General features: G+C 46.4%; 1 protein-coding gene across 1 annotated transcript in view; it reads left to right on the forward strand.

Moving 5' to 3' along the window:
• Positions 1-3,879: 3,879 nt before the first annotated feature.
• CSTF3 (cleavage stimulation factor subunit 3) overlaps positions 3,880-14,639 on the forward strand; it is a 102,954-nt gene continuing 92,194 nt past the window's right edge. Inside the window, exon 1 of the mRNA XM_056526605.1 lies at positions 3,880-4,042. Coding sequence (XP_056382580.1) covers positions 4,010-4,042 — 33 coding nt within the window. The 5' untranslated portion in view covers positions 3,880-4,009. The remainder of the gene's footprint in view (positions 4,043-14,639) is intronic.

Here is a 14,639-nt window from a genome sequence, read left to right on the forward strand (position 1 = left end):
GTGTGTGCATTGTTATAGCCACTAGAGGGGGTTATAACACTGCAAAAAAAAAAAAGTGCGGAAAAAAAAGTTAATAAATATCATTTAACACCTTCCCTAATAAAAGTAAGAATCCCCCTGATCACCACAAAACTGTGGAAAAAAAATAAACATATGTGGTATCGCAGAATGTCCGAACTATGAAAATATATAATTAATTTAACCGCATGGTCAATGGCGTACGCGCAAAACAAATTCCAAAGTCCAAAATAGAGTATTTTTGGTTACTTTTTACCGATAAAAACTTCAGATCACGGCACAAAAAATGAGCCCTCATACCGACCCGTAGGAGGAAAAAAAAAAGTTATAGGGGTCAAAATATGACAATTTTAAACATATTCATTTTCGTGCATGCAGTTATGATTTTTTCCAGAAGTAAATCAAACCTATATAAGTAGGATATCATTTTAATCATATGGACCTACAGAATAAAGAAGGTGTAATTTTTACCGAAAAATTCATGCGTATAAACGGAAGCCCTCAAAAGTTATAAGTTGGCATTTTTTCTTCAATTTTGGCACACAATGAATTTTTTTTTCGTTTTGTTGTGGATTTTTGGGTAAAATGACTAATGTCACTGCAAAGTAGAATTGGTGGCGCAAAAAATAAGCCATAATATGGAATTTTAGGTGCAAAATTGAAGGGGTTATGATTTTTAAAAAGTAAGGAGGAAAAAACGAAAGTGCAAAAACAGAAAAACGCTCTGTCCTTAAAGGGGTGGAAAACTTTTTTTTAATCAACTGGTGCCAGAAAGTTAAAGGAGTACTCCGGCGCGCACTTTTTTCCTTTTATCCCGTCCGGGCTGCAAAATAAAAGAAAACACACTTTCTCTTACCTGCCAACGAGCCCCCGGAGCTCCGGTACAGGTGTTCGGTCCCCGGGCTGTATTCTTCTTACTTCCTGTTAGCCTGGCACGTCACACGGAGCTTCAGCCTATCACCGGCCGAGACGGGACATCGCTGCGGCCGGTGATAGGCTGAAGCTCCGTGTGACGTGCCGGGCTAACAGGAAATAAGAATACAGCCCGGGGACCGAACACCTGTACCGGAGTGTACCGGAGCTCCGGGGGCTCGTTGGCAGGTAAGAGAAAGTGTGTTTTCTTTTATTTTGCAGCCCGGAAGGGATAAAAAGAAAAAAGTGCACGCCGGAGTACTCCTTTAAACAGATTTGTTAATTACTTCTATGAAAATATCTCAATCCTTAAAGTATTTATCAGCTGCTGAATACTACAGAGCAAATTCTTTTATTTTTGGAACACAGAGCTCTCTGCTGACAACATGACCACAGTGCTCTCTGCTGACACCTCTGTCTATTTTAAGAACTGTCCAGAGTAGGAGAAAATCCCCATAGAAAACATATGCTGCTCTGGTCAGTTCCTAAAATGGACAGAGATGTCAACAGAGAGCACTGTGGTTATGATGTCAGCAGAGAGCACTGTGTTCCAAAAAGAAAATCATTTCCTCTGTAGCATTCAGCAGCTAATAAGTACTGGAAGGATTAAGATTTTTTAATAGAGGTATTTTACAAATCTGTTTAACTTTCTGGAACCAGTTGATTTAAAAAAAAAAAAAAAAAAAGTTTTCCACCGGAGTACCCCTTTAAGGGGTTAAATAGTCTGCAGGGCTTGCATACAGCTTGTGTCTACCTCTATATGGTCACTGTGTTTAGGAATATTGGCAATTTTAAGGGTGATTTTGTCGCTAATGGGTGTCCCGTTTTTGTTTTTTTAACCCCGTCCCGCTAGCAGCGGGCAGTGCAGGAGATCGGCGACGGGACCTGGTGGGACCCGTGCTCCCCCTGTACACCAACGGCGGCACCGCAATACGATCTACGATCGCGGGTCGCCGTTGGTTGCTATGAAAGCAGGAGGTCAGATCATGAAGTCCTATATGCCTGCTACAGAAGCCTGTGAGATCCAGCCACAGGCTGGATCGCACAGGCTGTACAGTGTGCAGCTCATCAGGTCATACTGTGCTGCAGTACAAATGTATTGCACCATAGTATAACCTGTAAAAAGTGTAAAAATAACATAAAAAGTTCTTCAATAAAAGTATGAAGTGTAAAAAAATTTTTTTTAAATGCCCCTTTCCCAATAAAAGCCCTGTATTATCACCAAAAAAGATCAAAAACACAAATCATATATATAATAGGTATTGCCACATAATGACGTGTACTATAAAACTATAATGTAAATTATCCCGCACGGTGAATGGCGATATAAAATGGGTATCGCCATAATCGTACTGACCCACAGAATAAATATAACATAATTTTTACCGCACAGTGTACACCATCAAAAAACATTTTTTTAAATGCAATACATTTTCCAGTTTTTCACAATATTTTGGAGTTTTTCATACAAAATGCTGCATGTGTCAACAAAAATGCACCACTTATATAAAGTACAGTATGTCACGAGAAAACAATATCAGAATTGCTCCGCTCAGAAAAAGCGTTCTCAAGTTATTACCATTTAAAGAGATACATGTCAAAAAAAAAAAAAAAGCCTTCACGCCCCCTCCCATAGACATAAATGGAGGGGGCGTAGTGTGATGTCCCCAGTCCCGGAAACCCGGAGGTTTCCGAAACTGGAGACGCAGCCCTGCATAGAATGCGGGTGCTGCAGGGAGATAGCGGGGGTCCCAGCAGCGCCCCCCCTGATCAGACCTCTTATCCTACATCCTTAAGGCGTTAAATCTGGTCACCCTGTCCTATGACAACCACGACACTCCCACTACCATTACTACGGTGTCCCGCCTCCTCCCTCGGGCCAATCTCTGTCAGGCATCAGCCGCAACTCCCTCCTCACTCCTTTGTCATCCTAAAGTCTCTCATCCGAAACTCCGTCCCTCAGACAAAAAACGTTCCTGCCATGTACCAGAGCCGAGTCAGTGTCGGCTCTCTGCTATACAGGTTCTGCTGTACACGCTATTCAACGTCGGCTCTGCTATACAGGCTCTGTAGCACATGTAGTGTCTGTAGTACATACGTGCAAATTTCACAGTTTCTACTCTACTATACATGCTGTGCAGCGTCTGCTCCACTATGCGGCAGGAAGTTGCGTCTGAGGGAGAATCGTCTGAAGCATGATGGCGTTTTGGGCGACAGAGTTTCGGATGAGGGAGGATGGAGTTGTGGCTGACGACTGACAGCGCTTGGTGTGAGGGAGGAGGCGGGACGGCGTTCCACAAGATGGAGGACGGAGTTGCGGCTGACGGCGATTGGTCCGAGGGAGGAGGCGGGACGCCATTTTACCTGAGGCAGGACGGAGTTGCGGCTGACGACTGACGGGATTGGTCCGAGGGAGGAGGCGGGACGCCATTTTACCTGAGGCAGGACGGAGTTGCGGCTGACGACTGACGGCGATTGGTCCGAGGGAGGAGGCGGGACGCCGTTCACCTGACCGAGTTACGTCTGACGACTGACTATGTCCTGAAATGGACACCATACATTACACCTCTGTCCTAACAACAGTGCCCCCATGACAAACACTATGTATCACTACCTCTATAAATCACTACACTTATGGCAACATTTACATGATGTCGCTTTTTTATATGTTGGCATAGGGGAACTCTGTAACCAGGGTACAGTTCTCCATACTATGATCAGTAATCCCCCAACCTGTGGCTGTTGTACAGGTATAAATCCTAGTTGAATGCTGGGGGTTGTAGTTCTGCAACAGCTGCAGAGCCACAGGTTGCAGGTTACATCCTCTATTGATGCAAAAAAAATCCTGAACTACAATAGAACTCCAATCCTCCCCAGCTGCAATATCTCCCGCTACCTCACGGTGGCGCTGTGAAATAACGACTCATCTGACTGAAGCGTTGCACAGCGGTTTTTTTTTTCTCCTCCTCCGGTCGCCATTTTGTTGTCTTGTGAGGGAGGTCGGGCTCTGAGGAAAGGACTGAGCCCGGTGTGCTCGGTAGCCTTGGGGACGTGCTCGGATACGGTGTTCGGCGGAGAAATGATGTCAGGCGGGGAAGGTCCTTCCGAGCAAGTGAGTAAAGGAGAAGGCAGCAGGTGGCGCTGTGCTAGGCCGCGGTGTGCCGGGACAGTGTGGTGGGCGCTAGGCGGTGTGAGGCCTCGGAGCTGCTCCGGAGAGGGCCTCATAGTCGTTTGTGGTAATTGTCAGCTCACGGGGTTAGGCCTGGTAGGCATATATATATATATATATATATATATATATATATATATAGCGTTGGCTCTGTGCACTTCACCCTCCTAGGGCCTGCCTAGTGCCCCTGCAGATGCATTGGTATTTGCCATTGTTTCCCAACCAGGGTGCCTCCAGCTGTTGCAAAACTATAACTCCCAGCATGCCCGGACAGCCAAAGGCTGTCCGGGCATGCTGGGAGTTATAGTTTTGCAACAGCTGGAGGCACCCTGGTTGGGAAACACTGGTATATTCTCTATAGAAACCAATACAGGACATGAGCCTTCACGCTTCCTATTCATAATACAGGTTATTTTTTATGTTGCATCTTTCCTTAGCAGGTTGGGTTGTAACCAGTATGGGCTCCAGTCTCTGGGGTGTAGTTATGGGGGACACACTCTGGTAGGGACTGAGGGTCTCTGTGCCACATAATCATTAATAATACACACGGTACATGAGGCTCCTGTTATAAATTGTATCTGAACATTCTGGTGAGTGTGAATCCTAGTGTCTGGGGGTGAGTCCGATTCCCACAGTTTCAAACACAGTTCACACTCCTCACCTGACTTTAGAGCAGTGTTTCCCAACCAGGGTGCCTCAAGTTGTTGCAAAACTACAACTCCCAGCTAAAGGCTGTCCGGACAAGCTGGGAGATGTAGTGTTGCAACAGCTGGAGGCACCCTGGTTGGGCAACACTGCCTTAGATGAAAGTGCATGTTGCCCACCAGTTGGGGTCTATTCACATTGCAGAATTTCCGCTTACAGACTTCCACCTCAAATTAAAGCTAGCGGAATTCCGCAAGCAGAGATTCAGAAGTGTGAATGGGAGTGCGGAACCCCATAGAAGTTTATTGGGCTTTAAAGGACTTGAACACTTATCCCCTATCCACAGGATAGGGGATAAGTGTCTGATCTCCTGCACTGGGCCATGGCTCTGCGCCGGCTCTCCTGTGCAGGAGGTGTGCCTCATCCATGTAACTCTATGGTAGAGACGAGGAGGCAGTGTTCGTGCCTCTCCCATGGAACTGTTTTGGGAGGGAGTGCTCACACTAATCCGGGGCCCTGGTTAGGATATTGTGGGGGGTCCCAGGGGGGTCGGACCCCCTGCGATCACACTTATCCCCTATCCTGTGGATAGGGGATAAGTGATTAAATGGCTGCAGATGTCCTTTAATTTAAGACAGAATTTTTCACTGCAGAGAATTTCTAACTCTGGACCTGCCGTAGGGCTGGGCGGTATACCGGTTCATACCGAATACCGAAATTTTTGGGCTGCACGATATGAATTTTTTCCATACCGCAATACCGGTTGGGCCCCTCCCCCTTGGGAATGAATTATCAGCCCAGCTGTCCCCACATTGGGGAACTAATCATATGTGACCCGCCAGCACTGTTCTGCTCCCCCCCCCCCCCCCCCACCAAATCATGTGACCCGCCAGCACTGTTCTGCTCCCCCACAATTATCAGCCCAGCAGGGTACTACTCACATGTCACCCGCAAGCACTGCCCTCCTCCTCCTCCTCTTTGTTGGGGGGCCGCCGGTGCTGGAACTCTATACTCTATGCCCGGACAGCTGTTCTGTCCGGGCATGCTGGGAGTTGTAGTTTTGCAACAGCTGGAGGTCCGCAGGTTGGAGACCACTGCTGTACGCTGTATCCCTATGCCCGGGCTGCAAAAGATAAAGAAAATAAACTTTAACTTACCTACGTCGGCCTTACGCTGGGGACGGGAACGTCTGTCAGCCGTCAGCCTATCACTTGCCGCGGTGATGTCCCGCCCCAGCCAGTGATAGGCTGAGCGCACTGTCATGTAAGGAGCTCTGACCGGCTTCTTACATGACAGTGCGGGACATCGCTCTGGCCGGTGATAGGCTGACGGCTGTCCGACGTTCCAGTCCCAAGGAACAGCGTAAGGCCGTCGTAGGTAAGTTAAAGTTTATTTTCTTTATCTTTTGCGTCCCGGGCATAGGGATACAGCATACAGCAGTGGTCTCCAACCTGCGGACCCCCAGCTGTTGCAAAACTACAACTCCCAGCATGCCAGTACAGCCGTTGGCTGTCCGGGCATGCTGGGAGTTGTAGTTTTGCAACATCTGGAGGTCCGCAGGTTGGAGGCCACTGGCGTACAGTATAGATTTCCATCGCCGGCGGCCCCCAAAAAAGGGGAGGAGGGCAGTGCTTGCGGGTGACACATGTGAGTAGTACCCCGCTGGGCTGATAATTGGGGGGAGCAGAACAGCGCTGGCAGGTAACATGATTTGTTGGGGGGGAGCAGAACAGCGCTGGTGGGTGAAAGAAATAACGTTATATACCGTGGAACCGCCATAAGTTACAAAAAAAACGTGATACACATTTTCGGTCATACCGCCCAGCTCTAACCTGCCGTAAGAATGAACACGTTCACTGTTTAGGCAGAATCTGCTCAGAAATGCATTACTGTCTATGAAGATGGTGCATGTTGGAGCTAGTGCAGCAGACAGAAACTCCCCTGCTTGGAATAGCTTCTGACACAGGTTCTGTAATGTGAATGTGCCCTTTGTGTCTTTCTGTAAAGACAAAAACATCCTAGGCTCATGTGAAAAGTTTTTATTGCTTTAGGTCTGAGTGTCTCAGACTCCAACTGATCATGAGATCAAGTAGGGAGCGAAGCGCACAGCCAAGCCCTTCCCCTACCATCTGAGACCTGGACAGTACAATAGACTTACAGTCATGGCCGTAAATGTTGGCACCCCTGAAATTTTTCTTAAAAATGAAGTATTTCTCACATAAAAGCATTGCAGTAACATATGTTTTGCTATACACATGTTTATTCCCTTTGTGTGTATTGGAACTGAACCAAAAAAAGCAAATTGGACATAATGTCACCAAACTCCAAAAATGGGCTGGACAAAATTATTGGCACCCTTTTAAAATTGTGGAAAAATAAGATTGTTTCATGCATGTGATGCTCCTTTAACCCCTTAAGGACCCGGGGTTTTTCCGTTTTTGCATTTTCGTTTTTTTCCTCCTTGCCTTTAAAAAATCATAACTCTTAAAATTTTGCACCTAAAAATCCATATGATTGCTTATTTTTTGCGCCACCAATTCTACTTTGTAATGACGTCGGTCATTTTGACCAAAAATCTACGGCGAAACGGAAAAAAAATCAGTGAGACAAAATTGAAAAAACACTGTTTTGTAACTTGGGGGCTTCCGTTTCTACATAGTAAATTTTTCGGTAAAAATGACACCTTATCTTGATTCTGTAGGTCCATATGATTAAAATGATACCCTACTTATATAGGTTAGATTTTGTCGCACTTCTGGAAAAAATCATAACTACATGCAGGAAAATTAATACGTTTAACATTGTCATCTTCTGGCCCCTATAACTTTTATTTTTGCGCGTATGGGGCGGTATGAGGGCTCAATTTTTTGCACAGTGATTTGAAGTTTTTAGCGGTACTATTTTTGCATTGATAGGACTTATTGATCATTTTTATTCATTTTTTCATGATATAAAAAGTGAATTTTTTGCATGTACGCCATTGACCATGCGGTTTAATTAACGATATATTTTTATAATTCGGACATTTCCGCACGCGGCGATACCATATATGTTTATTTTTATTTACACTGTTTTTTTTTTTTTTTTTTGTATGGGAAAAGGGGGTGATTCAAACTTTTATTAGGGAAGGGGTTAAATGATCTTTATTCACTTTTTTTTTCACTTTTTTTTTTTGCAGTGTTATAGCTCCTATAGGGACCTATAACACTGCACACACTGATCTTTTACATTGATCACTGGTTTCTCATAGGAAAACAGTGATCAATGATTCTGCCGCTTGACTGCTCATGCCTGGATCTCGGGCACTGAGCAGTCATTCGGCGATCGGACAGCGAGGAGGCAGGTAGGGACCCTCCAGCTGTCTTGTAAGCGGTTTGCGATGCCGCGATTTCGCCGCGGCTATCCTGAACAGCTCCCTGAGCTAACCGGCATACTGTCACTTTAGACGCTTAGACGCGGCGTTCAACTTTGAACGCCGCGTCTAAAGGGTTAATAGCGAGCGGCACCGCCATTAGCCACGGGTCCCGGCCAGGCCTGACCCGCTATAACGCGGGGCCACGCCGTGGCCCCCCGTTATAGATCGGGAGCAGACTCATGACGTAACGTTACGTCATGGGTCCTTAACAGGTTAAACTCACCTGGGGCAAGTAACAGATGTGGGCAATATAAAAAACACACCTGAAGGCAGATAAAAAGGAGAGAAGTTCACTTAGTCTTGGCATTGTGTGTCTGTAAGCATGGACAACAGAAAGAGAACTGCTTGAGTACTTGAGAAACAAAATTGTGGAAAAATATCAACAATCTCAAGGTTACAAGTCAAACTCCAGAGATCTAGATTTGTCTACAGTGCACAACATTATCAAAAAGTTTGCAACCCATAGCACTGTAGCTAATCTCCCTGGGCGTGGATGGAAGATAAACATTTTGGAAAGCTGTCAACGAAGGATAGTCCGGATGGTGGATAAGCAGCCCCAAACAAGTTCCAAAGATATTCAAGCTGTACTGCAGGCTCAGGGAGCATCAGTGTCAGCGCAAACTGTCGATATTTAAATAAAAACGCTATGGCAGGAAACCCAGGAGGACCCCACTGCTGGCACAGAGACTACATTTTGCCAAAATGAACTTGAGTAAGCCAAAAAGTTTCTGGGAAAACATCTTGTGGACAGATGAGACCAAGATAGAGCATTTTGGTAAAGCACATCATTTTACTGTTTACCGAAAACAGAATGAGACCTACAAAAAAAAGAACACAGAACCTACAGTGAAATATGGTGGAGGTTCAATGATGTTTTGGGGTTGTTTTGCTGCCTCTGGCACTGGGTGCCTTGAATGTGTACAAGGCATCATGAAATCTGAGGATTACCAACGTATTTTGGGTCGCAGTGTACAGCCCAGTGTCAGAAAGCTGGGTTTGCGTCCAAGATCTTGGGTCTTCCAGCAGGACAATGACCCCAAACATAAGTCAAAAAGCACCAGAAATGGATGGCAACAAAGCGCTGGAGAGTTCTGAAGTGGCAGCAATGAGTCTATATCTAAATCCCATTGAACACCTGTGGAGAGATCTTAAAATTGCTGTTGGGAAAAGGTGCCTTCCAATAAGAGAGACCTGGAGCAGTTTGTAAAGGAAGAGTGGTCAAACGTTCTGGCTGAGAGGTGTAAGAAGCTTATTGATGGTTATAGGAGTGATTTCAGTTATTTTTTCCAAAGGGTGTGCAACCAAATATTAAGTTAAGGGTGCCAATATTTTTGTCCAGCCCATTTTTAGAGTTTGGTGTGACATTATGTCCAATTTGATTTTTTTCCTTCCTTTTTTGGTTTAGTTCCAATACACACAAAGGGAATAAACATGTGTTAATGCAACCCTTTCCTGTGAGAAATACTAATTTTCTAGAAAAGTTTCAAGGGTGCCAACATTTACGGCCATGACTGTAAATGTCTGTCCTGGTCACGTGACCTGGGAGAGAACACCCTAAGCGAGCTCTTCTCTCAGCATGTCTGACCTCCTGGGACCTTTTAGCACTCAAAAATTTGGGTCCTTGGACCTGGGGTGGTGGTCCTGCATGCACCTGTTGTGTTTCTAGGGATTTGCTCAATAAAGGGATTCAATCAGCATATTTTAGCATATGTAACGCTTAGCAATGCATTATACATGCTAAAATAATTATCCTCACAATCCCCTGGGATGTTTGTGCCCCCAGGGATGGTGAAAATATTGTTATAAATTCCACCCCTCCCCGGCCGCCCGGCAAGTAGTACCCTGGGTGGGGACTTAAAGGACATCTGCAGTGCTGGGCAAAAAAAACTTTTTTTTTACCTCATTTAACAGGTCTTTGAAAGACCTTCCCAACGATGTCTCCCCCATCAAAATTGGCCCAGTCGTTCTCCCGTTATCAGCACACGAATTACGGAGGAGAAGTGAAAGTAAAACTACATCTCCCATCATGCCCTGTGCTTACTTCCTGTAAGCTGCTGCCCTCCCCCTGTTCTATCCCCCCGAGCAAATTATTATATTGTAACGCCCACATCTCCCTTCCCTATGCATACAACCTCCCCTTCTGCTCATCTCCCCCTCCCCATGCTGGCTCCTGTCCAGTGATGAAGCAGCTGCCTCCGCGCTCACTGTAGTGTGGGCACTGGAGAGTGGATAGTGAAAGTAAAAATGGTAAAAAAAAAAACATAATTGTTTGTCTATAAAACTGTCCTGATAGGGGTCCCTCCATCTTTTTCACAACTACAACTCCAAGCATGCCCAGTTATTTTATATGCTGTTTGGGCATGCTGGGAATTCCAGTGGTGCCTCCAGCTGTTGCAAAACTACAAAGCCCAGCATGCCCTGTCAGCTTTCTGCTGTATGTGCATGCTTGGAGTTGCAGAGGTGACTCCAGCTGTTGTAAGACTATACATCCAAGCATGCCATGTCAGCTTTCTGCTGTTTGAGTGTATAAAGGAGTTGTAGTTCACCAACACCTCTACTGTATCAGGAGACTCCTGGGAGTTGTAGTTCACCAACACCTCTATTGTATCTCTGTAGTCTCCTGGGTGTTGTAGTTCACTAACACCTCTATTGTATCAGGAGTCTCCTGGGAGGTGTAGTTCACCAACGCCTATATTGTATCTCTGTAGTCTCCTGGGGGTTGTAGTTCACCAACACCTATATTGTATCTCTGTAGTCTCCTGGGAGTTGTAGTTCACCAACACCTATATTGTATCTCTGTAGTCTCCTGGCTGGGAGTTGTAGTTCACCAACACCTCTATTGTATCTCTGTAGTTTCCTGGGGGTTGTAGTTAACCAACATCTCTATTGTATCTCTGTAATCTCCTGGGAGTTGTAGTTCACAAACACCTCTATTGTATCTCTGTAGTCTCCTGGGAGTTGTAGTTCATACACCAGTGTTTCCCAACCAGGGTGCCTCCAGATGTTGCAAAACTACTACTCCCAGCATTCCCTGGTTGGGAAACACTGGCATACACACACACATAACATGGACTACAACTCCCAGCATGTCATTCAGTAGTCCCCCCCCCCCCCCCCCCATCTCACACTCAGAATCATCTCCAGTATGATATTTATTCCCTGTATACACCACCAGCCCCTGCAGTGTAATATGTCTCCTTCACACACACGTCCTCCCCCCTCCCTGCTCTGTGGTTTACTCTGTGTTTCCCCCATGAAAACTTGAATCCTCCCCGTGATAAGTGAGGTCCTGTGTAGACAGAGCAGGGGAGGGGGGAGGAGCTGTGGACGTCCTCATTCTCCCCCTGCTTGAATCTTATAGATAGGGGCGTTTCTGAGGATGAGCTTATGGCTGCCTCAGAAAGCACCCGCTCATGCATATGTATAAGCAGGGAGGAGCTGACAGAGGCTAGGGGGAGCACAAACACTGCTGGGAGGAAGAGATCTCCGTCCCCAAGATGGCGGCTGCAATGTAATGAATAGGGGACGGACGCAGGACTACTGGGCTATGCTGGCAACTCTAATATCTCAGAAACGGCTGCATATAGGCAAATAGAACTAATTGACTGAATTGTATAACTTTTGTTTGGGGAACATTTGGGCAGGGATTTTTGACCACTACAGTTGTCCTTTAAATGGGCACTGTCATGAAATAAAAAAAATTGATATGTTGCGGTAGGGCTGGACGGTACACCGGTCGCGGGATGTGAAGGAGCGGGAGCCGCTGAGCTCACGTGCGGTGAACATCCCTGCTCCCCCTGCAGCTGCCGCTGGCTCTCAGTGATCAGAGCCAGGGGAAAGCGCAGAAACTTCATCCCCTGGCTCTGATGTTTCCCTCAGCCCTGAGCCTGCTCCCTGCTCAGCCCCCCTCTCCCCTTCCTGCAGGCTGTTTCAGTTTTTCATGCCCGTCCCCAGGTGCGGGCTCTGCAGGGCCTCCTTCCCCTGCAAGCGCTAAATGTGACTGGCAGGCACAGGACATCTTATCTTCATCCCCGCTCTGTTCTCTGATCCCCGAGCGGGGACGGGATCAGAAGCTCTGCAGCGCCCGTACATTCAGCGCTTGCAGGGGGAGAAGGCTCTGCTGATTCTCACATTCCCGTCCCTGCTCGGGGATCAGAGAACGGAGCGGGGAGGAAGATCAGAAGCGCTGCGTCTGCACATTCAGCGCTTGCAGGGGGAGAAAGCTCTGCAGTGGCCGCAGCTGGGGACCGGGATTATAAGCTGTGCAGCGGCGAAAATGTAAGTGAATAGCCGTCAGTTCTCCCATGGGGGAAATCATGATAGCGCTGCGGCTGACAGTTAACCCCTTCCCCGCCATGGGGGGCGTGCGCACGGTCCCCATGATGGGGAAGGGGTTAACTGTCAGCCGCTGCACTTATACACGGTTTCCCCCATGGTATCACGGCAATACCGTGATACCGCCATAACTTGAAAAAATACTGTGATATACATATTAGGTCATACCGCCCAACACTAGGTTGCCGGCTGCGCGGCGGGGAGGGGGTACTCTGGGTGAACTAAGGGGGAGTGGGTTGAGTGGCGCGACGGGGCTGGGGGGTTGCGGGCTGCGCGGCTGGGAGCGCTATGTGCGGCCATCACAGATCCGGTGTTCACCTATACAGGGTGCCTCCAGTTGTTTCCCCACCACAACTCCCAGCATGCCCTGACGGCCAATAGATGTCAGGGCAAGCTGGGAGTTGCAGTGGGGAAACAGCTGGAGGCACCCTGTATAGGTGAACTACGGGCGGAAGTGCCGGCCCCAGCAGGCATCAGTGACGTAGTGCCTGCTGGGGAAGTCTGCCTGGTAGTGAGCACGCTGCCAGGAAGACAAAAGGCATTTTTAATATGTAAAAAAAATTTAAAGGCAGGGAGGGGGTTAGGGAGAGATGGGTAATAGGCAGGGACAGAAAAAAGAAAAAAAGTGATGGTGGGAGCTACCCTTTAAACTTACCAGCTCCGTTTGCTGTGGCCCCGCCCCGACGGCTGGAATGGCTGCTTGCGTCACTGCCGTCATTCAAGCCGTCGGGTCGGAGCCACAGCGAACGGAGCTGGTAAGTGTAAGTTCCATTGTTGTGAATACAGTAGATGTCATGTCCTTTGCCGCTGTAGAAGCTTTCCTTTTATCATCCGGCCTGAGCTTGTCATGCAGACTGGTTTTATCGCTGTGTAAACGGGATGGTTCAGGGTAGAGAAGGTGTATACGAACATAAACAGGCTGAGCGGAGTGATTGCTATTATGGCTAAGCATTTCCTTAGTACTTGCAATTTGTATTATGCCTTGTCATAACTGCTTATTTGGGACATTTTATTGACATTTTTCTTATATCTGCGGAACATTGGCCTTAAGAAGGTTAAGTTGGCTTTATGCATTAGATTAGAGATGAGCGAACTTGCAGTAAATTCGATTCGTCACGAACTTCTCAGCTCGGCAGTTGATGACTTATCCTGCATAAATGAGTTCAGCTTTCAGGTGCTCCGGTGGGCTGGAAAAGGTGGATACAGTCCTAGGAAAGAGTCTCCTAGGACTGTATCCACCTTTTCCAGCCCACGGGAGCACCTGGAAGCTGAACTAATTTATGCAGGAAAAGTCATCAACTGCCGAGCCGAGAAGTTCGTGACTAATCGAATTTACAGTAAGTTCGCTCATCTCCACATTAGAGAATTGTGAAAGAAATGCTGCAGATTTTAATGACATTTGTGTAGGTAAAATCGCCTGCAGAATTCAGTAACAGCCAAGTGAGTGAGATTTGTAAATATTCTTTACAAAAAATGACCTGTGGTGGTTGTGAGAATGGAATCTATCCATGTGTATGTTGAAGATTCCACCACTCAGTGTAGCAGAGGTAATTGTGGTGTAATGCAGCAAAAGCTAAATACAGCAGCATTGCCACAGGTTTGCTGCAGAAAATCTGTGAACCAAAACAAATACTCCACTTTTGGATCAGCCAATGTTTTGTCTTCATTATGAACTCACAATACAATGGTACACAAAGCCCTTGGCCTTTATATGGCAGTATTTGTAAACCAAATCCAGAAATGTAACTAGCAGAAAGGATGTAAAATAGAAAGGTTTGCACCTCCTTTGTGTTTTGGCTTAACCCCTTAAGGACCAGGCCAATTTTCACTGTAGTACCCGGCCATTTTTTTTTTTGCACATCTGACCACTGTCACTTTAAACATTAACTCTGGAATGCTTTTACCTTTCATTCTGATTCCGAGATTTTCTTCGTGACACATTCTACTTTATGTTAGTGGTAAAATGTTGTCGATACTTGCATCGTTTCTTGGTGAAAAATTCCCAAATTTGATGAAAAAATTGAAAATTATGCATTTTTTTTTTTACTTTGAAGCTCTCTGCTAATAAGGAAAATGAATATTCCAAATAAATTACATATTGATTCACATACACAACATGTCTACTTTTATGATTTACAAAAAAGA

The sequence above is a fragment of the Hyla sarda genome, chromosome 6 (assembly GCF_029499605.1).
Source record: "Hyla sarda isolate aHylSar1 chromosome 6, aHylSar1.hap1, whole genome shotgun sequence".
Lineage (NCBI taxonomy): Eukaryota > Metazoa > Chordata > Amphibia > Anura > Hylidae > Hyla > Hyla sarda.